Source organism: Tupaia chinensis, unplaced genomic scaffold, assembly GCF_000334495.1.
Source record: "Tupaia chinensis unplaced genomic scaffold, TupChi_1.0 Scaffold000315_1, whole genome shotgun sequence".
Lineage (NCBI taxonomy): Eukaryota > Metazoa > Chordata > Mammalia > Scandentia > Tupaiidae > Tupaia > Tupaia belangeri.
Window position 1 is genome coordinate 2,861,905 of NW_006159808.1, and position 27,040 is coordinate 2,888,944.

A 27,040-nucleotide genomic window follows, 5' to 3' on the forward strand; every position below is an offset into this window, starting at 1 on the left:
TCCCCGGGGGGTGATTTCTCACTTTTCTTCTCTATCTCTCTCAGGTGTGTGAGTGTACACACCTACGGGAAAACAAAACACATCCTAAAAATAAATAAATGAAGCAGTCTCCTGGTGTGGGATGTTTCTGGGCAGTTTGCAGGTACCTTGGGCACCTAACTGCAAGGGTAGCTAAGAGACTTGCTGTCTAGCCGTGACACTGATTCAGCCGGTAGATCTACAATCAGCAGACTAGAATCCAGTTTCACAGCAGGAAGTTTCGCACATCCAAATCAGCAGTTTGGAGAAACCTGATGAAATAATGGCTAGTTTACCCCAAAAAGCTTTGCTATCTGGAAGCCAACTGTCTGAGTGAGCGCCGTAGTAATTAGATAATTATCCTGGCCCGCGGCTGCCAGGGCGTTATGCCAACATCCTCTTCCCACTTGCTGTGATTTCTGTCTCACGGCATTTCTCTTTCCAATTTCCTCACTAAGAAATCACACCAGACCCAGTTCTCCCTCTCAGAACACCCCACCGGGTCTCCTCTCCTTACCCGGGTTTGGCCCATCCCCAACTTCCTCCCCTCGCAGCTCCCTGGGCTTCCGGGGCTTCCACACTGGAATGGAGTAGCCTGCTGTAGAGACCAGATCCAGGAATCGCTGCAGCATGCATGCATGGCCTCAGACAAGCGGTGCATCAGACCAAGGTCCTGCAGGAGCCAGTCGGGTGACGTCCAGTGTGGACTAGAGCCAGCCTGGCGAGCTCAGGTCGGGACAGTATTTGGCCCTGAATTTACTGCCAAGAGAAACACTGAGGTCTTTCTAGAAGTGGTCTCCAGAGAACCACTGGGTCCGTAGTAGAAATTGTGGCCCTTAAAAGCAGTGCTTTTCCTCCCTTCTTCTACATTGTCACATGTGAGGGGACTTCACAAAGTCAGAGAAAGGTACCAGCAGGTGGCATGATGGTTGTGTCACTGGACTCCCACGTAGTCGACTGAGGTTCAAGTCCCAGACCCCTCAGCTTAAAATTCACACCAGGTGTGTGTGTGTATAACTAAAATCTTAAGAGGAAAATGAAGGAGGGATTGCCCCACGGCCAACCCCCCCGGGGGGGGGGGGGATTTCTCTCTTTCTGTCTCTGTGTTTCTTTCTGTCTCTCTGTCTTTCTGTCTCTCTGGTGAGTGCATGCTGCCTATAGCAAAAACCTCTTTTTTAAAAAGTTCATGAAAAAATGGAGTTACAGTTCAGCTGTATTTTGGCACAAGAACATTTCAGAATCCATGCAGTTTTCTCATAATACGCACTTTCATGAACGTTTTGAGGACCCTTGTATATGTCATCATGCATGTATCTGGAACTTTTAAGTTGCATGATTTTGATCATCAAATAAGGAGCCTAGGAACGTATTTCCAAACCAGGGGAAAGCTTTTTAGTTTACTGGTTATCTGAAGAAAAACGTTTTAAGTTGGCCAACACCTGTTTAAAATCTTTAAAAATATCGGTAACGTTAACCCAGTAATTGCACTAGAAAACTATAAAAAAAGTAATCGTGGGTGTGAGCAAGGCCTTAGTGGAGGAGCTGTTCACCATCATGAAAATGGCCCCTCACCAGGTGTCCAAGACGGAGCGACTAGTTAGGACTACCGAATTCCACGAGAGGTGGCATAGAAACGGTGTGATGGAGGAGGGGAGTGATGTGCAGAGGCGTTCACGTTCAGTTGTTAACAACATTGAAAACTCTCTCTGAAGCAAGGGGTTGTTTGTGCAAATGGACACACATCTCACATTCGAGCCAGAGAAACAAACACACATCATGTGTGCGAACATGGAGAGAACCAGTCTGGAAAGACACCCTGAGAATATCAGCCGTGATTGCTGTTGATCAGATTATGGTGGTAGGTTATGGGCAATTGTGTGTTCTCTCTTTTACCCACCCATATTTGTTTTTCTATAAGAAACATGAACTGCTTTTATGATAATTTATTTAAAAAATAAAGTGTGTTCTTAGAGGAAGGCCTTCTCAGAAGCCCTGCTGGGTCTTCTTTTTCCTGTCATGTCAGCTCAGAGGCCCCCTGACTAACTCAGCCACTGGCGACAGGGAAGGAGAGGGCTGTTGCTGGCTTAGAATCAGCGTGATTCATCCTCTGATCTCTTCAGCGGTCACCACTCACAGTGTTAGCAGGTGAAGGACTGTACCCCTAAGAACGCCCCCCCCCCATTTCTCCCTGTGATGTTTACATTGAGTTGCTCAGTGCTGGTTAAACAGAGAACGATAAACAGGAATTCCTGAGGGGAAACTCAGGAGGTGGGACCTGGCCTCTTCAGTAAATTCCAGGTATACTAACGGCCAGACTAAGCACCCAATATGTCTTTGTAGATAAAGTGAAGTAGAAAATTACAAAATATTCACTAAAACAATATTTTGGAGCACCAAATTAGGCAATTTTAATTTTTTTCTTTAAGATACTTTTGATCTTTGCATACTTGTTATTCAGAGCCCCATGGAGTGATTACAAAGAATATTCCTTTGTGGCTCCCAGAAAACTTAAGTAGATCATTTATATTATAGAGATTCAATTAAGTTCAAATTGTCAAATTTCTATTGCATAACTACACACATGCCCGTTAGACATCGCGGGACACTCAGCTCACAAAGGCAGACGTCCTAAAGGAACTCACAGTTCTGTTATAGGCGCACAAATTACCAAGTGGCCCTGATCTGTATCATTGGCTCAGCATAAGGAGTGATACAAAGCCAGAGTCTTGGATATGTAGAAAAGGGAGAAGTTAATTCTAACCAAGCAAGAAACATTTCTTAGGGGAAGTAAGACTAAGAGTGTATTAGTCCCCTTTTGGTTATAGGTAATCAAAAGACATCAAATTCAAACTCAAATCAAAAAGCCAATTTGTAGGCTTAGTAATAAGGATGCTTGGCTTTGGGCAGGGCTAGATTCAGGAGTCAACATGATGTCAGGCTTAGCCTTTCTCCTCGCATTGACTTTATCCTAGTTAGGTTCTTTGTTTTCTTATTATTGCAAGGTTTAAGTTCCTTACTTATGATTTTTAAACTTATTTATTTGGGAGAGGATTTTGCTATACGGTGCGTGTGCTCGCCAGACAGACAGAGACAGAGAGACAGAAAGCCAGAAATCACCCCTGGAGGGATGGCCACACCACAATCCCTTCTCCTCCATTTTCCTCTCGGGATCTTGGGTACGCATGTACACACACCTGGCGTGAGTTTCAGCCACCAGGTCTGGGAATCCAGGGACATAGCCATTATACTAACTGCTGGTCCCTATTTATTTATTTTTAAAGTTTTTGCAATAGAGTGGGTATACTAGCAGAAAAGAGACAGAGAGAGACAGTGAGAGGGAAAGTGAGAAATCATCCCCCAGGAAGGATGGCCACACTGCAATCCCTTCTTCTTCATGTCCTCCTGGGATTTAGGGCATGAGCACACACACACACACAGTGTGACTTTCAAGCTGCCGGGTCTGGGATTCGAACTGCAGTCCACCATGTGGAAGTCCAATGCCTTAACCACCATGTCACTGGCTGACCCCCTTTACATATGATATTAATTTCTTATCAGATATATGGTTTATAAGTAAATTCTACCATTCCACAGGTTGTCTCTTTATTCTTTTATTATTATTATTATTATTATTATTATTATTTTGGAGAAGTTTTTGCTATAGGATGTGTGCACTCACCAGAAAAAGAGAGAGAGACAGAGAGACAGAAAGCGAGAGGCGAGAAACCCCACCACTACCCCCCCACCCACCAGGGAGGATGGCCACGCCACAAACCCTTCTTCATTCTCTCGGATCTTGGGCATGCACGCACACATGCTGGGCATGAGTTTAAGCCACCGGGTCCGGAACTCGAACTGTGGTTGTCTGAGTGGGAGTCCAGCGAAGTAACCATTACACCATCTGCTGGTCATAGGTTGTCTCTTTATTCTGATCATTATTTTCTTTGCTGTACAGAAGCTTTTCCATTTGATGTAATCTCATCTATTTTTCGCTTTCATTGCCTGTGTTATTAAGGTCATGTCAAAAAGACATTACTGAGACCAATACCACTAAACTTTTCTGTCTTTCTTCTAGAAATTTTACTGTTTTCTTCTGTTTAAGTCTGTAATCCATTTCTGAGTTAATTTTTGTATGTGGTGTAATATGAATATTTTCTTTTCCTTTTTTTCTTTTTTAGAAGTTTTTGCTACAGGGCGCATGCGCTCCCCAGACACAGAGAGATAAAAAGTGAGAAATCGCCCCCCAGGATGGATGACCACGCCGCAATCCCTTCTCATCCATTCTCCTCTCGGGATCTTGGGCACACACGCACACGTGCCCAGCGTGAGTTTAAGCCACCGGGTCCAGGATGCAAACTGCGGTCGACTACATGGGAGTCCAGCGACATAGCCATTACGCTAACTACCAGTCCCTTTTTCTTTTTCTGTATGTGGACAGCCCATTTTCCCAGCACATTTATTGAAGAGACTGTTCTTTCCTGAGTATATTTTTGACATTTTGTTGAAAATCAATCAGCTATAAATATGTATATTTATTTCTGGGCCCTCTTGTCTTCTGTTCCATTCATGTATGTGTCTGTTATTGTGTGAGTGCCATGCTGTTTTGAGTACTATTGTTTGTAGTAGATTTTGAAATCACTGAAAATTATAAAACATTGATGAAATAATTTGAAAATGACACAGATGAATGGATAGTTTCATGAGCTGGAAGAATTAATATTGTAAAAATCCCCATACTACTAAAAGCAATCTACAGATTAAAGCAATTCTTATCAAGATTCCAATAACACTTTTCACAGAAAGAGAAAAAAAATTCTAAAACACATGTGGAACCAAAAAAAGACCCCAAATAGCCAAAGCCATCCTGAACAAACAAATAAACAAAGAATAAACCTAGAGGCATCATAATACCTAATTACAAAATCTAGCAAGTATTTAAATATCATGAGGGGGGGCTGGCAGGTGGCATGGTGGTTAAGGCACTGGACTCCTGCATGGCTGATCACAGTTCAAGTCCCAGACCTGGAGGTTTGCTTTTTTCGCTTTCTCTCTCTCTCTGTTTCTGTGTCTCTCTCTGGTCAAATTAAAAATTAATAATAATAAATAATTCTTAAAAATTAAAATAAATATAATGGAGACATGCTATTGAAGTAAATCCTGTGATGAGTACTTTTTAAAGCAACAAATTAAATGGCAAATGTAAACATTGACATTTAATTTTTATATTTTCTAAGTCTGAATTATTATATATTAACTTGGCATAGACTAGTATATACTTAGACTGTTGTTTTTTTTTTTCCCAAAATGAACTTTTTAACCAATTTAAATACAATTTAAGCTCTTGGAGCATTGCATGGTTATAGTAAATGGTGAATAAACATGTAGAGATACTTTCTTGAATTTATGTTAGTAATCCTGAAATCATCTATCAGTTCCAAAAGCCTATCTGGGCCAGCATTTGTTCGTTTCTTGGCATCATGGTCACCAGACATGACTTCAGTTTATGAATCACAGAATCTCAGGAGCCCATGGTGATTCCGGCCACTGAAACCAGGCCAACTGATTGATGTCTTAATCCTTTCTATCCTTCAGGAAGAATGGAATGAAAACTATGGTTTTGTTCTCTAGCATTTGTTGCACTGGGCTAAGATTATAGATAAACTGTAGGTTTAGATCCTTGCTGAACAATTTATTCTAAATGATATAGAGACACAGTATACTGATCTTGGCAAATCCATGGCAGAAGTGACAACTTAGTGAGAAGCTCAGGAGTAAATTAAAACATACAGATGACCCAGGGCACTGTCCCTAGGATGTACTGTAGGACCGGAGGCCCACTTCCGGTTGGGGCTCAGTCCTGAATATCTTGCATGAATCTGAGCCTGGAAACCTTGACCCTGCATGAGTTTCTCTATCTTTAAACTTGCTCATACATCAGAGGAGTTGGAGTGGATCATGAAATAATAAGTATAAAGGACTTAAACTTCCTAGAACAAAGATTCCACAACAAAATAAAGTCACAATAGGGATATAAATTACATCTGATGGTTTATGTTTTAATGCAAGTAAGAGATGAGATATCACATTTTAGAAGGCTTCATTTCAAAATCAATTTGAGGGTTTGCCCCATAGCACAGTGATTAAACTCTGTGCACGGGAAGCTGACCCCCACGTAACCAACCACGATTTGAAACTGACCTCAGTAACCTGAGAGACACACTGAATGTAAGTGTGCATGCCCCAAATCCTGATAGGATGGAGAAATGAAAGAAAGTGGATCATGGCATGACCACGCCCCAGTGGGTATGGGTTCTCTTTCTGTATCTCCAACTCTGGTGAGCATGTACAATCTGGCAATAAAAAATTAAAGAAAATAAAAGACATCTAGAGCCAGCCAGGGCTGATTGTGCTGTTCAAGTCCTGGACTTGCCGGCTTGAAAATCATGCTAGGCGTGTGTGTGCGCATGCTCAAAATCCCAAGAAGAGAATGGAGGAGGAAGGATTGTGGTGTGGTCATCCTCCTTGTGGGGCCTTTTCTCACTTTCCCTCTCTCTATTTTTCTGTCTCTCTCCCTCTGGTAAGTGCATGTACCCTATAACAAATTTTAAAAATAATAATTTGGGGACCAGCAGTTAGCGTAATGGCTATGTCTCTGGACTCCCATGTAGTCAATTATGTTCGAGTCCCAGAACACGTGGCTTTGACTTCACCCCAGTGGCTTGAACTCATGCCAGGTGCGTGTGTGTGCATGCCCAAGATCCCAAGAGGAGAATGGAGAAAGGATTGCAGCGTGGCCATCCCCCCTGGGGGGTGATTTCTTGCTTTCTGTCTCTCTGTCTCTCTCTGTCTTTCTGGCAAGCACATGCACCCTGTAGCAAAAACCTCTCCAAAAAAATAATAATGATAATTTGAAGAAATAGACACCAGTACATCGAAAACAAGTCAATCTGCAAAAATTTATTTCAGATAGAAGGTGTAGAAAATATATCTCATGCTACACAAAGCTGTACCTTTGCGAACTGAATTAGTACTCAACACATGAGGCAGTTCTTTAGAATTCAGAAACCAGTGGTTCATGAGCTATTGACAGTAATCTCATTAAATGATCATTTCATAAGTTGAATAATTAATGATTTAATTTTCACCCAATGATAATTAGCTTTAAAAGCATAAAACCTTTATATGCCTTTCGGATATTTTGCATATTAAATATACTTTCTAACACAGAAATTGGAAGTCTTGTTTTTTTTTGAAGTTTATTTTCTTGAGGCCAGTAGGTGGTGTAGTGGTTAAGGCACTGGACTCCCCCCATGGCTGACTGTGGTTTGAGTACCAGACTGGAGGCTTGAAACACACTGGGTGCATCTGAGTACGTGCCCCAAATCCCAAGGAGAATGGAGGACAAGGGTTTGCAGTGTGGCCATTCCCCCGAGGGAGGGGGTGATTTCTTACTTTCTGTCTCTCTGTATCTCTGACGAGTACACGTGTCCTAGAGCAAAAATCTCTCTCTCATGGAAAAAGAAAAACTTTTTCTGAGAGAGAGAGACAGAAAGACAGAGAAATAGGTACCCTAACAAGGTCCTCACACTGTCTTCCGCCCTCGACCCCCATCTCAGCTGGCCTGGGTCATAGGTGTGTGCATGTGCCCAGCATACACAGGGGAGGACCTGGGATGTGAACTAGGGACCTTCCGACGCGGGTTCAGTTGTGTTATTACTGCGCCACCACCCGCCCAGAAGTTGGAAATCTTGAACATTCTGAGGTTTCAGGCAGACAAGCCACATTCGTCCTCTTCTGTTCAAGTCAATGCTTGATGAAGAAACAGAAGACATGGATGGATTCAATTCCTAGGAACCAGTCGTGACTGTAATCATTAGCATGGAGATACAGACAACGTCACTGCATATGATCATGGAATAGGTGACCGACGAGGTTGGGGGTGAACCTGAGGGCAGGACTGAAGATAGGAAAGTGAGGAATTTCCCAAAAGGGTTGAACAAACTGACGGACGCAGTAAGACCACATGGCATGAGGAGCAGCCAGCACAGTTTCCAACAGCGTAAAGCCAAGTCACAGTTCCAAGTTCAATAACAGCGTTATTTTCCAAAATAGTATCTGTGTCCAATATGGAAGGATAGGTGAGCCAATGTCAAACAGGTGAGATAAAAAGATAAACAGGCCGTGTCCTTCCTCTCCCCAAGAGCAGAGCAGGCCTGGGAAAACTGATGGCTGAAAGGATGGAGAAGCAGCTACAGGTGTTGGCCTGCATTTTCAGAATTTCTCTGGGCCTGTCTCTTACTTTACACCTGTATCTCTAGTATCTGTTAGTCTCCTGGTCCCTTTTCCTTAACTGGATGCCTGTCTCTCTTATGGCCCTCATTTTGTTAGCCAGGTTTATGGCCAGCAACTCTGCTTCTCACCTTTGAAACTCCTCCATATTTGATTGTTGATGATGTGGTTATTTATGACCTCACATGTACTAAGTCGTGGACAAAAGGCCCCTAATTCCCGCTCCCTGCCTAGCTCAGTCATGCCTCAATGAGACTCTGTTTGATCATAAAGAAGATCTGATTTCAGCTCAAGAGAAAGAGTTTTGAAGAAGATCCAGCAAAATAGGAGCAACGTCCTCCACCCCCAGTCTCAGCTGTGTGCCGCGGCAGCTGAGGGGAACTGGCATCCCTTTGCCCAACCCCCACCACTTACGGTGGACAGTCTGGCTTCTGTCACAACTCTTGGTTCATAGAGGGTACTCTGGAAATATCAGATGAACAAGTGGATGAGTGATGCATAAATTAGGGTAAGCACCAGCTATGAGATCCGAGGGTAGTTGTACTGGGTTTTGAAGCTGTGCATGAAATGATAAAATGCGATAAACGCTTAATTAGTAGAATGTGTTGGTGAAGATTTTCATTCGTATTTTTTTCAAGGAAAAAGAAAGCGTGGAGGAGCCCAGCACAACTACTTGTCCTCATTCTCAGAGCATCTGTGATTTTTAAGCAGGTTTTGGAAGTAGTTACTTGCCTACAGTAAGGTATGACTTCTGCTGTAGAAAATGTAGAACAATCTAAGGTCACACACACCAGGAAATCCCTCCAGAGAAAGTACTTACTAAAAACAACAGGCCCAAATCTCTTTCCCACTCTGGGTTTCGTAGGAATATACAGATGTATGCTCAACTCAAAATGAATTCAAAATAAAAAGACAGAGGTAACAGGGCTGGCAGGTGGTAAGGTGGTTAAGGGTGCTGGACTCCCACATGGCCGACCGCAATTCGAGTACCTGACTTGGCAACTTGCCTTCTCAATTTCTCTCCCTTTCTTTCTCCCTCTCCAGTCAAATTGAACTAAATCAATAAAGTTAAGTAAAAATAATTCTAAAAAAGGAAAGAGACAGCGGTAACAGATGCCGCATTCTAATATTACTGAATGAAAACCAGCTCACCTCCTCTTGGAATCCCAGAGTATCTGCAGTCGCGGCTGCTGGCAGGAGCCTGGGCTGGCAGACAGTGCTCGCCGCTGAAGGTGAGGAAACACCCTGAATGCCGCACAGAGCTCAGTGTTTGTTTCTTCAGCTCGACAGGCTGGACGTGGACAGCTTGTTCAGCAACATCGAAGCGGTGTGCCAGATATCCGCCAAGCTGCTGGCGCTGCTGGAAGAGGCCACCACGGACGTGGAACCGGCCAGGCAAGTCATCGGTATGTGACTCTCTTCTCGAATTCTGCGCACATGAGGGGACGGGATCTTAACGAGCTCCCTTTGCATCGTCTGGTTGATGTTTCTGAGTCAGCACACTCCCAGGACACATATAAATGTGAAATCTGTGGCTGCTTGTAGTTACACAAGCTCTGTATGAGTTTACGCCAATTGTAAATGGGTCTATGTCCACTGAAGCCCCGCGGCAGGAGCACTTCAGCATTTGTCCTGGACTTTAAAGAAGGCTTGTTATTATAGTTGTGTCGTAGGGCCTCCCCGCCATTTCTCCCTCCGCCAGGGTCTCGTTTATGGGTGGGGCAGGCACGTGCAGTTGACTGAGATCTCACAGTAACACACGGTAAGCTCCCACACTCAGCCTCTCCTTTCCCAGCCTTTTCTGACTGCAAGGAAACATCTTCCTGGGAAGTGCTGTGTGCATGGCCTCGACGGTGACAGGTAACGCGATGTTTGCACCTGTGTGGCCGGAACAGCTACGTCTTTTGTTCTGTGTGTACTGGGGGACGGAGCCGTGCTGTGGCCCTGACACCCACTGCATGGAGCAGCTGGTCACATAGGTGCTGCCTGTGGACCGCCCCTGGGATCGGAATGACTCGTAGGAGGCAAGAAGCCGCCATGATGCCAGTCAATGGGGTTAAGGGATGCTAGGTTCCTTAGGCACCTGTGACAAGTGGAGGCTGAGCAGCCTGTGCCAGAGCGCTGCATGCTCCTGGCGCCAGTTTACCTATGGTGGGAGCTGAAGTTGCAACTCAGTTGTTCATTTATTTGGTTATAATTGTTTTGCAGTAAACCCTTCTAGAACCACAGGCTTAATGTAGTCATTTTTAAAACTTTACATTGTTGATAAAAAGTATTGATGTTGTTTCTCAAAGTGATGAACACATCACACAGGAAGTACTCACCCTCCACTGCAGGGTCCTGAATGCTATCCCCCTCCCAGGCCAGCTGGGGTGGGGGGGGCAGGAATTTGCTCAAGCAGCAGCAACACCTGTGAAAACTTACACACAAGTCTGTGCTCAAGGTAAAGTGATTCAACATGTGCAGCCGTGTGCGGTGTGCACAGAGCTCACCGTGAGCAGCACACTTGTCATTTAGGTCAAACGTCAGTTATCTTAAATACATTTGCTTGTTTAAACCCGAGGCTCCTCGCGCCAATGAGTGGCACAAAGTAATGACTGCTAACGAGTCGGTGCCATTAGCAGAAAAGCTTTGCCCTTCAATGATGATGTTTTATATCAGTGCGAGCAGACGGCTCAAATACAAAATCAGTGGACTCCATTAATGGTTCAAATTCTTCTAAATCCAATTTATAGAACAAAACAAAAGCTTTTGGAAGTTTGTTGTGGCAAAGGTGAACTGTCTGACCATGGTGTAAGTGCTGTCACAGCCACTTAAAATTAAACACCGTGGGGCAGCTGCAGAGGCACAGCGATAAGGCAACACGGAAGCTACAACCCATGGGAAGGACCCAGGTTCGTGTCCTGAGATCTCGGTACCCACCAGGCATACACACATGCCCAGGATCCTGGCTGGTAGTCTGGGAGTGAAATCATGGTGTGAAGACCCTGTTAGAGGGATCTCTCTCTTTCTCTGGCTTACTGAAGACATAAACTTAACGTTTGGACAATATAAATGCAAATGCTAGTCGGAATAGCAACACTGGAGCCCAGCATCACAGTAAAGCGATGTTGTTGCTACAGTAAAAACCTGTGGGGACCAGCAGATGGCGTAATGGTTACCTCACTGGACTCCTACGTAGTGGACTGCGGTTTAAGTCCCAGACCTGGCAGCTTAAAACTCACACTGGGCTCATGTGCACGCGTGCCCAAAATCCCAAGAGGAGAATGGAGGAGAATGAATTGCAGTGTGGCCACCACCCCACCCCACCCCCGGGGATTGATTTCTTGCTTTTTGTCTCTCTGGCGAGTGAATACACCATATATAGCACAAATTTCTTTAAAAGAAAACTCGTGGAGCAGACGTACACTTGAAATTGACCATAGCACATGCCTAATGAGCTGTCTTATTAATTGAGTGGAAACTGTCCATATTTCCATATGCTTTTATATACACCAAATTAGAGTGAAAACAATACTTGGAGGATAAAATACATGTTGAATTCAAAGATAATCTTATGCAGGACAGGGTGTACTTCACTTGTGGCTGGTCATTAATCAGTTTTCAGGAATGTCTGATCCTTTGAAACATCCTTGAGAAGTCATCAGCCAAAGCGTCCCACAATGGCATTGGGTTATTTTAAACGAGGTCTCTGAAATTGAATTGCATTCTGTTCAAAATCAGTTGGAAGTCTCTAGTTAAGGTATTCAACAAACAGAGGGAAAAATAACTTCAGGGTTTTAATCTTTACAAATTGCAATTATTGAAAACAAAATTGTAAATGGGAAGACAGGGCTTATCCCCATAGAATAAAAAATGAGCTAAAAAATTAAACAATGAGAGCTCACGTTGAGTGAAAGGTTTAATTTCGACATTATAATTGTACTTTGGAAAATCTGACTTAGAGAAAGAAGCTTTCAAGGGAGCTCATTTTTAATGGAATAAAGTTATATTCCATACCAGGTTTTATAATATCTACATTTGAAAAAATGTAAAAAAAATTATAAATAGAAGCAACTTATTTAGATGAGTTTTATTTTGCAAAAATAAAAAAAATCCAAATGGAGGCAAAAAGACATTATCTATGAACATATTTCAGCTCAGATATTTATGTCTTAATATGTATAGGTATATAATTAGAATTTTAATATCTTCAAATTAGCAGACTTTGAGTTCATTTGGCACCTCTGTACTTACACTTTTTTGATTTAAAATATCCTGGTTTACAAATTTGAGCAGTAAAATACATAATGATAGAATTGGGTTATAACCCACTAAATAAAATAAATATCAGTGGGCCCATACTGGAAATTTCTCCCCATTTATTTATATCACACCTGTTACCAGCCAAACTAAGTTCAGCTGCTTCTCTCGGTCAATGAAGTGAGAGACAGAGGCTGGAGAAGAAGGGAGTTTATTCTATAAGTGTTAGGTTGTCAGGATAGTAATGGAGGTGTTTTTCTACGCAAAAACGTGTCATGACTTTCCCAATGCCAATAGAGGGAGACAGCAAGTACCGCTGTCTCAAAACACGCCGCTTGTCCTGGGTGTGTGTAGTACAGGAAGCAGTTGCAAATCATTCCTCACCACACTCAGAGGCAACTGCTTCCCCCTGAGTGAATCACCCTGCTTCCTTCAAATACCCACTCCTGGGGGCCAGCAGGTGGTGTGGTGGTTAAAAGTGCTGGCCTCCCACATGGCCGACCACAGCTCGAGTCCTAGACCTGGTGACTTGCTTCCTCACTTCCCCTCTGTTTTTCTGTTTCTCTTCGGTCAAATTAAAACATAATAATAACAACAACAAAAACAATAAATTAATTAAATAAAGAATTCTAAAAACAAAAACAAAAAAACAAATACCCACTCCTGATTTCTCATCTGACCATTCCTCGGTCATCTTCCTTTGACTCAGCACTTGGCCAGATTCTTCATCTTAGAGGCCCTTCTTAGTTTCACGATGGCTGCAGTGCCGCTAAACCTTAAACCGATCTGCTAAATATGGACTCATTGATATTTATTTTTTCTTACAGTAGATTTCAATTAATATAGAGGAGAAGAGGAAAACAGAAAAATCACTATTATTCAAATACTACACACAAAATTCTTGCAGACAAAATCCACTGATCGACACTAGATTTGCTAGGCGAAAGTTAGAGAAATATATTTCAGAGTCTCAAAATTTTCTGCAAGTCATTATTAGCCTCAAAGGGAAAGGTGGTAACTTTATAGTGGGAAACTCAGCAGAGGCTGCCAGTAATGAACTAATCAATGTCAACCACAAAATAACACATACTTCCACTGAGAACCCTTTACTAACAGGGACACAACAGCATGGCTAGGATACTTTTGCCCAAAAGCGTGCAATTATGTTCAATGATGAGAAAATGTTAGCCACCCTGAGGCAAACTCCAATAAAGGGCAGTGGGTTTCTGCAGTCTTGAGGTCATTTAGGACAAGGCAGGACAGAAGACTGTTATGGACTGCAGACCTCTAGGAAGGGGTGATGGATTCCTGCAAATGGGAGCCTGGATAAGTGTTGGAATGGTGAAGGAACAGGAGTGAGGGCATTCAAACGAGGTGTTTAGTTTAACTAATAGTATGGCACCGAAGTTAATTTCCTTTTTCTGCCAATTGTGTTGTGGTTATATAAGATGTTAACTCTGGGAAAGTTCAGAGGAATATTTGAAAAATATCTGTGCCAGTTGTGCAATATTTCTTTTAGCCTAAAATTAATTCAAAATAGAACATGATTTATTTCTTTTGAGAGGTTTTTGCTATAGGGCACATGCACTCGCCAGACAGAGGTGGTAACTTTATAGTGGGAAACTCAGCAGAGGCTGCCAGTAATGAACTAATCAATGTCAACCACAAAATAACACATACTTCCACTGAGAACCCTTTACTAACAGGGACACAACAGCATGGCTAGGATACTTTTGCCCAAAAGCGTGCAATTATGTTCAATGATGAGAAAATGTTAGCCACCCTGAGGCAAACTCCAATAAAGGGCAGTGGGTTTCTGCAGTCTTGAGGTCATTTAGGACAAGGCAGGACAGAAGACTGTTATGGACTGCAGACCTCTAGGAAGGGGTGATGGATTCCTGCAAATGGGAGCCTGGATAAGTGTTGGAATGGTGAAGGAACAGGAGTGAGGGCATTCAAACGAGGTGTTTAGTTTAACTAATAGTATGGCACCGAAGTTAATTTCCTTTTTCTGCCAATTGTGTTGTGGTTATATAAGATGTTAACTCTGGGAAAGTTCAGAGGAATATTTGAAAAATATCTGTGCCAGTTGTGCAATATTTCTTTTAGCCTAAAATTAATTCAAAATAGAACATGATTTATTTCTTTTGAGAGGTTTTTGCTATAGGGCACATGCACTCGCCAGACAGACAGAGACAGAGAGATAGAAAGCGAGAAATCACCCCCCCCACCCCCGGGGAGATGGCCACACCGCAATCCCTTCTCCTCCATTTTCCTCTCGGGATCTTGGGCACACATGCACATGCACCCGGCGTGAGTTTTAAGCCATCGGGTCTGGGATGCGAACCGCGGTTGACTATGTGGGAGTCCAGTGACAGAGCCATTACGCCAACCGCTGGTCCCATAGAAAATGATTTAAATGTTATGATTTACAGAGAAAGCTCACTTGAAGAGGTGTATAATTACAAATTTATTAATTGAAAATGGCAACATTGAGGAAGAGTACAGAAAAATTTATTTAAAAAAATTAAAACAGCAAGGCCATACTTGAAAAAGAATTGGTTGAGTTCTTATTTTAATATCCTCACCGTTTACATCTGGGTTGGTCTTGTGATTTGCTTTGCCCAATAAATTGATGGTCTACAAAAGCACATGCCTTCTGCTCTCTACTTGTGATGAGAGAAGCCCAAACTATCCAACTATTCCAAAGAGCACAGCCCAGGCCTTGGGCTGAGTAAAGTCCTCCCTGGCTGGCTCCCAACCCACCCCCAGGCACCCTGCCACCTGACTGCAGACTTAAGGCTGGGCCCCAACAATACCATGGAGAACAGCCATCCCAGCTGAACCCTGCCTGGTTGTTAACGCATAGAATTGCAAGCAAACCAACAGTTGTCATTTAAAGCCTTCACACTTTGGGGGTGATTGTTTTTCTCCAGTAAGAGCTAAGTGATACAAAGTCACAGAGGAAAGATGAGTTCAGTTTCCGTGACAAGGAAACACTTAGAAGATGGCGCTTGAGCTTGGACTTCAAGGGTGTAAAAGGCAGAGATTGGGTGCACACATTTTTCTAAATGAGAAATGGGGAAAAGGTTGGAGAGTCTGGGCAACTCTGATAAAGGGCCGCAGCATCCAGCATGGCTGCAGCATGTGCCCAGGAGGTCACCATGAGCCAACTGTGGTAGAAATCCCTTAGCAGAGGTCACTGGTCACTTCTACCACTAAATGTTTCACCTACGCATTTTCATTTCAAATGACGAACTGAGTTTTGGTGAGATCTTTCCATGTGTTACCACGGCATGAAGCACAGGTGTCCGACTTCTCTGCCCTTAGGCGGTGTGATTGGGAGTTTGTGATTCACAGCTCTAGAGCCAAAGGGGAGGCTTTCCTGATTCTAGATCAGCTAGGAACCGTACTTAGAAATAACCTTGGGGTTCGGGCGAGGTTCAGTTTTAAACACAGGTGTATGCTTACAGGCCTGGGAGCTCAGAGACAATTTGGGCACACGTGCACACATGTCTGGTGTGAATTTTAAGCCTCTGGGTCCAGGACTCAAACCATAGTCAACTATGTGGGGGTCCAGCAATGTAACCATTATGCCATCTGCTGGTCCCCCTCTCATTTGTTCTAATAGCTTGTTTTCTTTCTTTCTTTCATGAGAGACAGAAAGGAGAGAAAGAGAGGGAGACAGAGCAGTACCTTTTGACATTGCTGGCCTCCCAGCCAGTGAGGCTTGGGGGTGCATGTTTAAGTCGACCCAGGAGCCAACCTTGGGCACCCATGTGGTTCCTGTATTGCATGGCAGCACCCCCCCAATCTACACCACCACAGTGGGCTGTCCCATGTCCTTCAGCCACCTCCAACTCCTTGCATTACCCAGTACAATGTCCACGCTATGCAAACTCTTGCTATGATAATTTAGGAGTAATCGCCAAGGAAAGATCTGTCCATAGTCAATACAGATGCCACTGAGTACTTAAGAATATATTTTATCTGTGGTTGGTTGAATGTGTGGACACGGAACGCATGGATACTGGATGCCCTCATCATCTCCCCACCTAAACTCTCTCCTCTCCGTGTCATCGCTGCCTAGCCACAGGGTCACTGAAACCAGGATCCCAGGACATGGCTGGAGTGCCCTCCCATCGTTCAGGTGTATTCGATGCCTGCATTTTCCTTCTCTCCTCTCCATCCCAGCTGTTGCGTTAGTGGCCACGGCCAACATCTATCCGTTTGCTGCGCCAGCTAATGACAAATACATATTTTAGCTCACCAAGTCTTCAGACACCCTCCTACTGTTATGGCCCTCATTTTACAGAGGAAGAAATTAACGAACAGAGACATCAAGTAATTGTCCCAAACGTCACACATGAAGTAAATGGTAAAGCCAGGACTCGAACCCAGGCCGCGGACGCTAGAGCACTCTCTCCCCTGCTATCATTTCCTATTTCGGCTCCTCATCGTTTCTTTCATTATTGCAGAAGCCTTTCCCTTGGTCTCTCTTCTCCAGCCTGACTACCCTGCCCCAGATTCCCCCGACCCCCTCCCGCTACCTACCAGACAACCTTCCCATAGCATAATGCAGCCATGGGGCTACTGCCCGAGAGATCCTTCAGGATGAAGTTCCCGCTCCTCGGTGACACACACGGTCCTTCATGATCCTCCCCTGGCCGCCTCAGAGGCTTTTGGAACTTCCTCCCAGACAGCGTCCCACCCCGCCCTCCCAGATCGCTGGACAGCCCCTCCCCGCCCCGGGCTCCTCTCTTTTGCACTCACTCGTAGTTTGTCCTCAAGGGCACGCACGTATGAGAACAGCGCCCAGGTTCCCAGAAGCAGACCCGGTGCCCCTCTGTGCCTTCGAGCCCTGTCATTGACTATTCACAGTATGTCCTAACCTGGACGCCACTCTTCTCTCGCTCCCTGCCTGGCCTCGGAGGTTCCTGAGGCCACCCAGGTGCTGGTGCACAGTAGTCTGTAAGAACGGGCTAAAGAGTATGACCATAACCCATTTTATGCCACCTTCCTAAACAAAGCCTAGGACACGGCAATGCCTCGAGTGTCCTTGGCTTTCCCTGGTCACTTGCCGGCAGGGGACCTTCTTCCCGGAGTGGGGTCGGGAATAACGCAGAGGCCACTGGGTTTAGCATGGCACATCTTGGGGTTGGCTGTGAGGGTCTAGAAGTAAAGAGCAGTGTCAGAAGACGATCACGAATACATTTACATCAGTCCCTCGCTGCACAGAGGTGATTCCAGGATGTTTTTGAGAGTTGTTTTAAAGAAGATAACTAAGGAAATTTGAAAGGGTGCATCACCCCCCCACCTTTTGCATGGCAATTATTTTTAGGCCAAGCCAATGCAGACATTCTTGGGATGCAGAATTTTAAAAAGAGCAGTGCGATTTTATTTATTTTGTTGAATCCTGGCACCTCAGTGACAGGCAGCCGGAAGGAAATTACCTTCACTGGTCTTGGCTTAGTCCCTTCTCTGCTCCTAATCATCCCTTTCCAGCCTACCTCCATTAGACAGAGCAGCTGTCCTTCACTGCTACCGAAATGCGGCTGAGAGTTACGTTGCCTTGGAAACAGAATCACTTTTTGCTGCAAGACACATCCTTCATCTGAGCTGTTAGGACGTAAGCTCCACCAGCAGGGCTGGGAGGCGACGCAAATATTCTGCCTGCTTGAACTTGGCCTTCGGGGCGAATAAATGACTTTCAATTAAAGCCCTTAAATATCTTTTAACCGTAATAATTATTACTAGATTCCCACCAGGGATCTTACTTGGAAAGAGTTAAAAAAAAAAAAGGATTCTGCCATTAAGGGAAGAGCTAGAGATTCTTTCAAACTAGGTGTTAGAGAAAATATGAGGGAGTTCGCAATTAATGGTTTCCTGGTGTGTAAAAGGAGAGCCTTTGCCTTTCTTTGGTTTTTGAGTTTCCCATTCCGTCGTACTGTGCATTCGTGAGGCTGGACTTCCCCCGTTCTTGTTTTGCTCTTCACTCTCGGCTTCTGTGTAGTGAACATACATATTTATAACCGGCTCCGCTTTCAATTAAAGCCCTTAAATATCTTTTAACCGTAATAATTATTACTAGATTCCCACCAGGGATCTTACTTGGAAAGAGTTAAAAAAAAAAAAAGGATTCTGCCATTAAGGGAAGAGCTAGAGATTCTTTCAAACTAGGTGTTAGAGAAAATATGAGGGAGTTCGCAATTAATGGTTTCCTGGTGTGTAAAAGGAGAGCCTTTGCCTTTCTTTGGTTTTTGAGTTTCCCATTCCGTCGTACTGTGCATTCGTGAGGCTGGACTTCCCCCGTTCTTGTTTTGCTCTTCACTCTCGGCTTCTGTGTAGTGAACATACATATTTATAACCGGCTCCGGGCGGGCTGTGCGGATTCAGAGCCTCTGTTCTCATCTACACCTGCCACCCACCCCTACTTTGCCGCTGTAATTCTCCCACAACCAGCCCCAGCCCATGCCGTCTCCCCGTCTCTGCTTCTGGGAGTCTCTCTTCACCCTCTGCCCACCGTAAGCTCAGTTACTGACCTAATTTGTTTTCTCCTGGACAACTACTCTAGTTTCTGCTGCGTATGTTGCTAGCTGCCTGGAAGAGCAGAGCTCAGAGACCCACGACGGTAGAAAGATCAACTCAACCCAATTCCAGGAACAAAACAAGAAACCCTTCAGCTCCCAAGATGCTCACAGTTGTTGAGTCTCATTATGGGCCCACAAGGCACTATTAAAAAACAAACAAAAACCTTAACACACACACACACACACACGCACACACACACACACCCCTTCACATTATTCAGAGTCTAACTCTAAATCATAGGAAAATCCCATATAATGGAAAGGAATGTCTTGAGTGGGCTGGGTTTGAACTCAGAAATGATGTGATCCCCTAACTATGCTACATCCCTATATCAATCCTGGAGAGAGTGTAGCAGCCTGAGAGGCCAATGGCAGTCACTGAGCCCACAGCCTAGGCCTTCCTTTGTATCTATCACCCCATTAATTGGCAATTTAGTCTTAGTTACTCTAAGAAATATTACTTTCATTTTATCCATGAAATGAGGAACCTGAGGCTTATAGGACATTTTTTGAAGTCATTCCCAAAACGACCACCCGAACCCTACGGAACGCCAGACGCTGAGTGTAGTGCCCCTTCCAGCTGCCTGCCTCCTTCAGGGTCTGGTGAGCTCTGAGTGTGGGCTGAAATCCAGGGGAGAATGTGAAGAACGTGGCCTCTAATCCCGGCTTCATCACCTCTGACAGGACTCTGGGAAAATCACTTAATTGTTTTGGGCTGACAAGTGGTGTGGTAGTTTAAGGTGCTGGACTCCCATATGGCTGACTGTGGTTCAAGTCCCAGGCCTGGTGGCTTGATTTCTCACTTTCTCTTTCTGTCTCTTTGTCCCTCTCTAGTCAAATGAAAATGGACGAATAAATAAAGTTAAATAAAAAAATTATTCTTTAAAAAAATTACTTAATTGTTTCAAACTCAGATTTGTTCACCTTAATTAATATAAACAGCCTCTTACCCCTTCATGCTTCCAGGGACTTACATAGTTAGTGTGTGCAGAGCACGTTGAACATACAAGAATGGCTTACTCCTGGCACCATAATACAATCGGGCCAGATTAATAGGCCCACGTCTCTGTCATTCAGTTAAGTCATCCAAGCCAGTTCAGACCCCAAATCATGATCAGTTCCAAATCTGCTGTGTTCTCAGAACAGATCCTGTCACATACTCCTTGCGTCCCGACGATCTGCTCGTCGCTGGCGGGCAGTGCGTACCTCCTACTTAGTTGTAAGAGGACTGTGGTTAAAGACAGCCACTCTCCACTTGAACAGCGTGTGTAGACCCAGTTATAATATCAAAAGAATCCATGAGCTGCCTGGACAGAAGAAGCCAAATCTCTTATGAAGATACACTCATAAATGTGGTAGGGCCATCCAACTGATTTTTAGAAGAAATAATGTCCTATCCTTTATATGAGCACATAAAAGGAAATATTTGTCTCTCTAACCTCCATTGTTTGCCTTTCAGAGACCCTCAGGACATTTTAGTGGAATAAACATTGTAAAACAACAGAGCCAGCCTGAAATGTCACTCCACACTCTCACATGAGGCATCTTTGAAGAGATCATAAAAAATAAGTGTTATAAAAACCTACACATGGAATTCAAACAAATTTAATGATTTTTTTAATTGCCTGAGGGCATGTGTGCTCACCAGAAAGAGAGAGAGACATGGGGAGGGGAGGGGAGGGGAGGGGAGAGGATAAGCCTCACTGTGGCCTCACGCCCCATCCCTTCTCTCCACTTCTTCCTCTCAGGATTTCGGCATGCACGTTACACACCTGGCATGGTTTTCAAGCCCCTGGGGCCAGAATTTGGACTTTGGTCAGCCATATGGGACCCAGCTCTCTGAAACCTTGGACTATGGGCTGTCCTCACAATTTGCACTATAATAAACCCATCCTTTAACTCTATTTTTCCATAAACTTTTGGAAGCCCCCTGGGAAATGAACTAAAAATGCCTGATTTTGAGGACTTACTATGTACACACCCTGCCCTGGACTTTGCACACACCACCACCTCTGGTTTTTATGGTGACCCTGTGACGCTGAACGTTGCTGTCACCTTTTACAGAGGACACGGGTGCAGAGAGTCAAAGCCATCTGCTCGGGTGGCAGAGCGGGCCTGTAGGGAGCCTGATCCAGACCGCACAGGCCAGCTCTCAGACACAGCTCTGACCCAGCCCTTACTCATAGCCCTGCCCACCCACTGGTGTGCGAGACCCCGTGAGGAAGCCAGCTTTCTTGTGCTGCCCGTCGAGGTGAAGCTCTTCAGCCTTTGTTCCATGAGAGGGAAGGCAGGGAAGAAGGAAGGAAGCTAGGAACACAAAGAAGAAAGAGGGGAAAAGGGAAAAGAAAATTTAGCACATCCCACTCCTGGTGAACCACCTGGGGACAAAGCAGGACCCATCGCACCTGGCCCCAGTGGTCAACCTGATTGGACAATGAACGCGTGGAGGGCCAGCGCTCTGACCTGCTGTCTTCCCTTTGTTTTGCATTTCTCAGGGGAAGTGTTCTTGCAGATCAAAGGGCCGCTGGAGGACGTTTACAAAATCTACTGCTACCACCACGACGACGCTCGCAGTGTCCTGGAGTCCTATGAAAAGGAGGAGGAACTGAAGCGACACTTGAGCCAGTGTGTCCAGTCCTTAAAGTAAGGCCTTTTCAGTGACGCTGCCTGACTGACCCCGGTTGCCCAGCAGGGGGCGCTCAGGGGGTGGGTGGAGCTGGAAGGGCTCAAGAACACCTGTTTTCTGAGCTCACAGGGTGCTCGGTGACATTCCCTTTATGAAAAGCTGCCCTGCCAGAAGCCTTGATTGGCATTTTTAACCCCCTGAGGGGATGACTAAGAATAAGGTGGAGAAGATTCAGGGCTCTGGAGAGAGAGGAAAATGGTGGATATGGGAGAAAAGGCCCCCCTGGCAGGGGTGACTGCCTGCTTCCTCGCAGTTCAGGAACACGTAAGAGCACGGGGGACCCTGTGAGCTAGAGCCGGTGGAGTCAGAGGACGTCTAGGGCCCTCTTCAGGGCTCCTTCTTGCCCCAGACTCACTGAGGGGACGAGGGGAGATTGGCCAAGACAAGTCAGTTGCAGGACAATCCTGCATGCCTTCCCTCTTCAGCCCTAAAACATTGGTGGGGGTGTTGCCTAATACACATTTTATTTCTAGAAAATGTATCTATTGAGTACCAATCTAAAAAAGATGATGAAGCACGAATAAGACAAAAGCCCTTGCTGTCCCACCACCTGATACACCCAGTGTGCATTTTTTCCTAATCTTGTCTATAGGCATACATACGGACATGTGTTGGGGCTGATGTAAACATGACTGGTGGCTCAGCGCACGTGCAGGCTCCGACCACACGGAGCGAGCCGGCGTCCCGCCCTGCGGCTCACCTTGGGAGGGCTGCTCTCAGCCGTTCACTTCGAAGAATTAGCCACGGTAGATCCAGGTGATCGGCGCTAGGACAGGCCTTAGCCAGCAGTGGCAGCTGAAGTGTGCAAATCTATGCACCACAGTCCGACTCTTGGGCACAACCGCCTCGTACGCTTTTAACAGGAGGCAAAAATGGGGAGCCTAACGTGGTCCGAGAGGTTTGTAGCTACATAAAGTGAAATGAGATTAAACGAGACCGCTCCTGAGGGAAGCCTTTCCAGGCAGGAACTGGGTCTGCAAGTGAGTTTAAACCAGACCCGGTTAATTTTTTAAATAGGTAAGAAAGCAACTAAACAAACAAATAGATAAAACGTCACCTTCACTGTCCTCTCCAGATCATTGAATTATTGTAGTTCTTTAAACCATTTTTCATGCTATAGCAGAGTAGAGTCAAGTCACTAAATGACGGGCATTTATTTAGCACTTGTCCTGTGACGAGCTCAGTCCTGGGTGCAAAGAATACAACAACAGCCCCCTCCCTTGCCTGGTGGTCAAAGGATCCAGGATCCCACGTGGCCAACCACAGTGAGAAAAACCTGCTAGGAACGTGTGCGTGCCCCCACGTCCACAGGAAGCAGAAGGGTGTGAATAGCTTCGGTTCATTGTTCTCACTATTTTCAGTTTAGTTCAGAGTGTGCGTATCAGTTCAGAGACACATTAAGGCTTAAAGTTGTATTCATCTTAATAAACTCAGACATTAGGACCGAAGTCCTTTAAATCTGCAGGCATGTTTTCCTGGGGGAGGGGAGGTAGGAAATCCTGGTGTTATCCGATGGTGAATGAACACCTTTTCCACCTTAATAGGGCAGCAGCAGTAGATGGAATCAATGTGTATCTTGAGCCCTTTGTTGCTGCTCAGTTTCTAGAAATGAAAGAGGGGAATCTCATAGCAAATGCACAACCAGCATTGCAGATGGCCGCCCCACGCCTACCCCGGGTGAGGCCTCACGGGCGGCGGTGTCTGCTCCAGAAGAGCAGCTGTCTGTCCAGGCGGGGATGGACAGCCATCCCGTATTCCTTAGGCTCTTCACTCAGAGAAGGAAACAGGTCCTGCTGGAACGTCCCACAGGCAGTAGAGCTCAGAATCATACCCCTAAAAAACCCAGCTAAACCGGAGGTGATTTTGAAATCTCATGAAGTCCTAATTACTGAAAATTACTTTTAGACCTAGTGGCTTATTGGGACTTTTTCTGAAAGCTTCAAATGATGCCCCCAAACTTGCATATTTAGAACCATTCCGATGTAGGGAATAATTTTAGGCACTGGAAGGTGTGAAGATTTGGAAAGCACAAGTCCAAAGGAAGCAATATTAGCAGAACTATTTCTTAGGGGAAAGGAAATCAGAATTAAATAGCTTACATTAGAGCTATTTTCACACAAGTTGCCTTTCCATGAAAATGAAGTTAATGATGGATTGTCCTGGCCTGCCTGAAGGCTGAGGGCGGTAGAATTATCGACATTACTATAATACTGACCTCAATTGAGCTAAGCTTTAAATTCTGAGAAACAGGTTTTCAAACAGGTTTATAGGGCAGAGTGAGTCTGGAACACCCTACGGGCTTGGTTTCCCTGCCAAGTAATCAGTCAAAGCTATTACTGTCACCCTGCCTTTGCCTCATGGCTAAAGAACAGCCAGCTTCTAATGGGTGTTAGGTGTGGCTTCCGCTTCCCCGTGCAAAGGGATATTGGAATAACTTGGTTTGAGGCAATATCCGAGACAGAGGTGACTTCACCCCTCAGAGACGAGAGCAGATTTGAAAGCAACAGAGGTCACATTTTAACCAAAAATAAAATATGTTTATTGAGGGCATAATAAATATTTATAAAGTGTACTAGATAATGTTGAAAAATATATATATTGTGTAAGGATTCTTCTCTTGCCTCCCAGGAACACAAACTCTGGTTGGGTAGATAAACAAAACCACTTGGAAAGTTTAACAGTAATGTGAGAGTTAACTTAAATGACACCCGGGAGCTGTCACAGTGGTGCAGTTTGAGGCTCATCTCTGAAGGATGGTGGGGATCTGTCTGGCTCTCTCACAGACCCAAGCTCACAACTTCTGGTTATTCTTTGAAGCACATTAGCTTTCAAAAGAGAATAGTATGTGTACCCCAAAATAATTTAGAACCCTTTTGAAAGGTACAAGCGGTGTTTCTGGGAGTGGGTGATCTACCAGGAGTGTGTATTGAAAGTGCGGATTCTGCTCTGTCCCAGGTCAGTAAGTAGGATCCGTGGTGATCTCCCAGAGATCAGGATCTGTTAGTGAGCATGCTCAGGGGTGTCCAGCACACATTCCAAGTTAGAGAAGGAGCGTGGGCCCCAGCACCACTCACTGCTTGCCCCCAGAATACAGAGGGCTTCCCATCCACATGGGTGCCAGCTGAGCGACCCTTTCCAACACCAGACATCTCAAGAGAGAAAAGCTCCAGCGCTCTCCAGAGGCACAGGGCACTCCGCATCTACAGTGCATGGATGGAGAACCTGCTAGTCTTTATTTTTACAACTGCGAGTGTTTGCAGAGTCACAGAAGTGATCCCCGAGACTGTGTGAAATACGGTATTAATACATCCCTAACGTGAAGGAAGTTCTTCGCTAAAGATCTGATTCCTAGTCTCTGTGGCGTTATTTAAGGTTCCTGCGTGTGGGCAGAAAGAAGAGCCCACCTCCTGCCTCCTACCTCCCGCATCCCCTCAGGGGTTCTTGTCACAGCCACCACCGGGTCTCCACTACAGAGCTAAGGCCTGACAACCTGTTTGTTTTGGAATAGAAAATGAATGAGGGGATTTGTTAAGTTTTCTGAGAGATAGAAGACAGGAGTCTAGCCTCGCAGCTGGTCAGCACACATGTACCTACTGTCCCCTCCTGCTAACGCTAGCCACCAGCCTCGGAAGGGAAACTTCCAGCCTCCCTGCATCGTGCCCTTGGCCGCTCCCCTCCCTCCTACCGCACAAAATCTGAGGACCACATCTGCATTTGCTCACCACAGAACAGCCCAGAGCTCAAGTAAAAGTTAAAATCACTTCTGGGGACCAGCAGATGGCGTAATGGTTCTATCACTGGACTCCCACATGGCTGTGCAGTTCAAGTCTGGACTGGTGGCTTTAAACTCATGCGGGGTACATGTGTGTGTGCCCAAGATCCCAAGAGAAGAATGGAGGAGAAGAGATGGTGGCACGGCCATCCCTCCTGGGGAGTGGGGGTGATTTCTTGCTTTATGTCTCTCTGTCTCTGTCTCCCCAGTGAGTACATGTGACACATAGCAAAAATCTCTCTAAAAAAAAAAAAAATCACTTCTGGAAATTCTTTCAGTTTCTTGTTAGAGGGCATCGTGTGTAATGAAGACCGTCGCCCTGAAGGAATAGCTGCATGACACAATAGCTAATTGTGACACTGTCAAATTACAGTGAGTTCCTGGAGGTAGGAGGTTCCGTGGCAGACAAAGTAAATCACTTTAGTGGATAAAAGGGTCAGTGGACATTGTTCAGCTTCCTTTTCTAGAATTGTCCTTGGCTAAGGTTAACTCTGGAAAGTTTCAGCCTAAAGAGAAACTTACTGAAATTATGAGCAAGTAGAAGATGTTATAGCGTAGTGCCCTTCTTTATAGATTGTGGTTTCCTGTCCTGGGAAAACTCTCAGGTTTCTTCTTATAAAACGTTGTATGACTCTTGTCAATAGAAAATAACCAACTCCCCTTTAAAAAATTAATAATTAATTCAGTTTATTTCTAAGTAGAATATGAGTGACCTAGGCCCGGAGAGGAGGCAAAGCATGCCTTTTTCTTAGGGTGATCAGGTACAGGGGTTCCTTTTTTTTTTTTTTTTAAAGAGAGAGAGAGACAGAGTTTGGAATTTAGTGAAAAGTTTTTCCATTGGTCTGGCCCAAAAAAGGCAGGTCACGTGGAGCGGGGAGGAGCTTGTAGGTTGTAGGTGGGTTTTACAGCTTTTACGTGGTGATTGGAAAAGGAAGTTTGCTGAGATCAGAAAGGAATGTACTTTAACAGTGAGAGGAGGCTCAATACGTGTCACAATGATACTCCAATACTATGCCAGGGCAGCCTGTAGGAAGAATCCTGTTACCAATGACCCAAAATGGTCTCTCCACATCTGTGGGTGTGACTCCCCCCAGGCCCTCTGGAAAGGTCTTTGGAAAAATAGGAAAAGGCAGTCAGACTTCTGCCCACACATTAAACACAGTGTTTAATTTGTTTTAATATTTGTATTTTATTTGGTTGAAATAAGTGGGTCAGGAAAAAAAAAGTCTATGTCTTCTCTAGGAATTAATAAGACAATCTTTTTTTTTCAACTTCAAATTATGTATTTTAGTTCTTATATGATCACATTGTTGACTTGGTTGTTTCTATGGAAAATTGCATTTTCATTTTTATTCATCTTCTCTCCCAGTTTTCTAATCTATACTCCACAAAGAATACTGAAAAAATAAAATTTTTCATTAAAGGGGATAGAAATTAGGGGAA

At 44.8% G+C, this 27,040-nt stretch overlaps 1 protein-coding gene across 1 annotated transcript in view; it reads left to right on the forward strand.

Moving 5' to 3' along the window:
- Positions 1-27,040, forward strand: part of ARHGEF38 (Rho guanine nucleotide exchange factor 38) — a 113,381-nt gene that overhangs the window by 37,868 nt on the left and 48,473 nt on the right. Inside the window, exons 3-4 of the mRNA XM_006151161.2 lie at positions 9,590-9,713; positions 21,635-21,782. Of these exons, the coding sequence (XP_006151223.1) occupies positions 9,590-9,713; positions 21,635-21,782 (272 nt within the window). The remainder of the gene's footprint in view (positions 1-9,589; positions 9,714-21,634; positions 21,783-27,040) is intronic.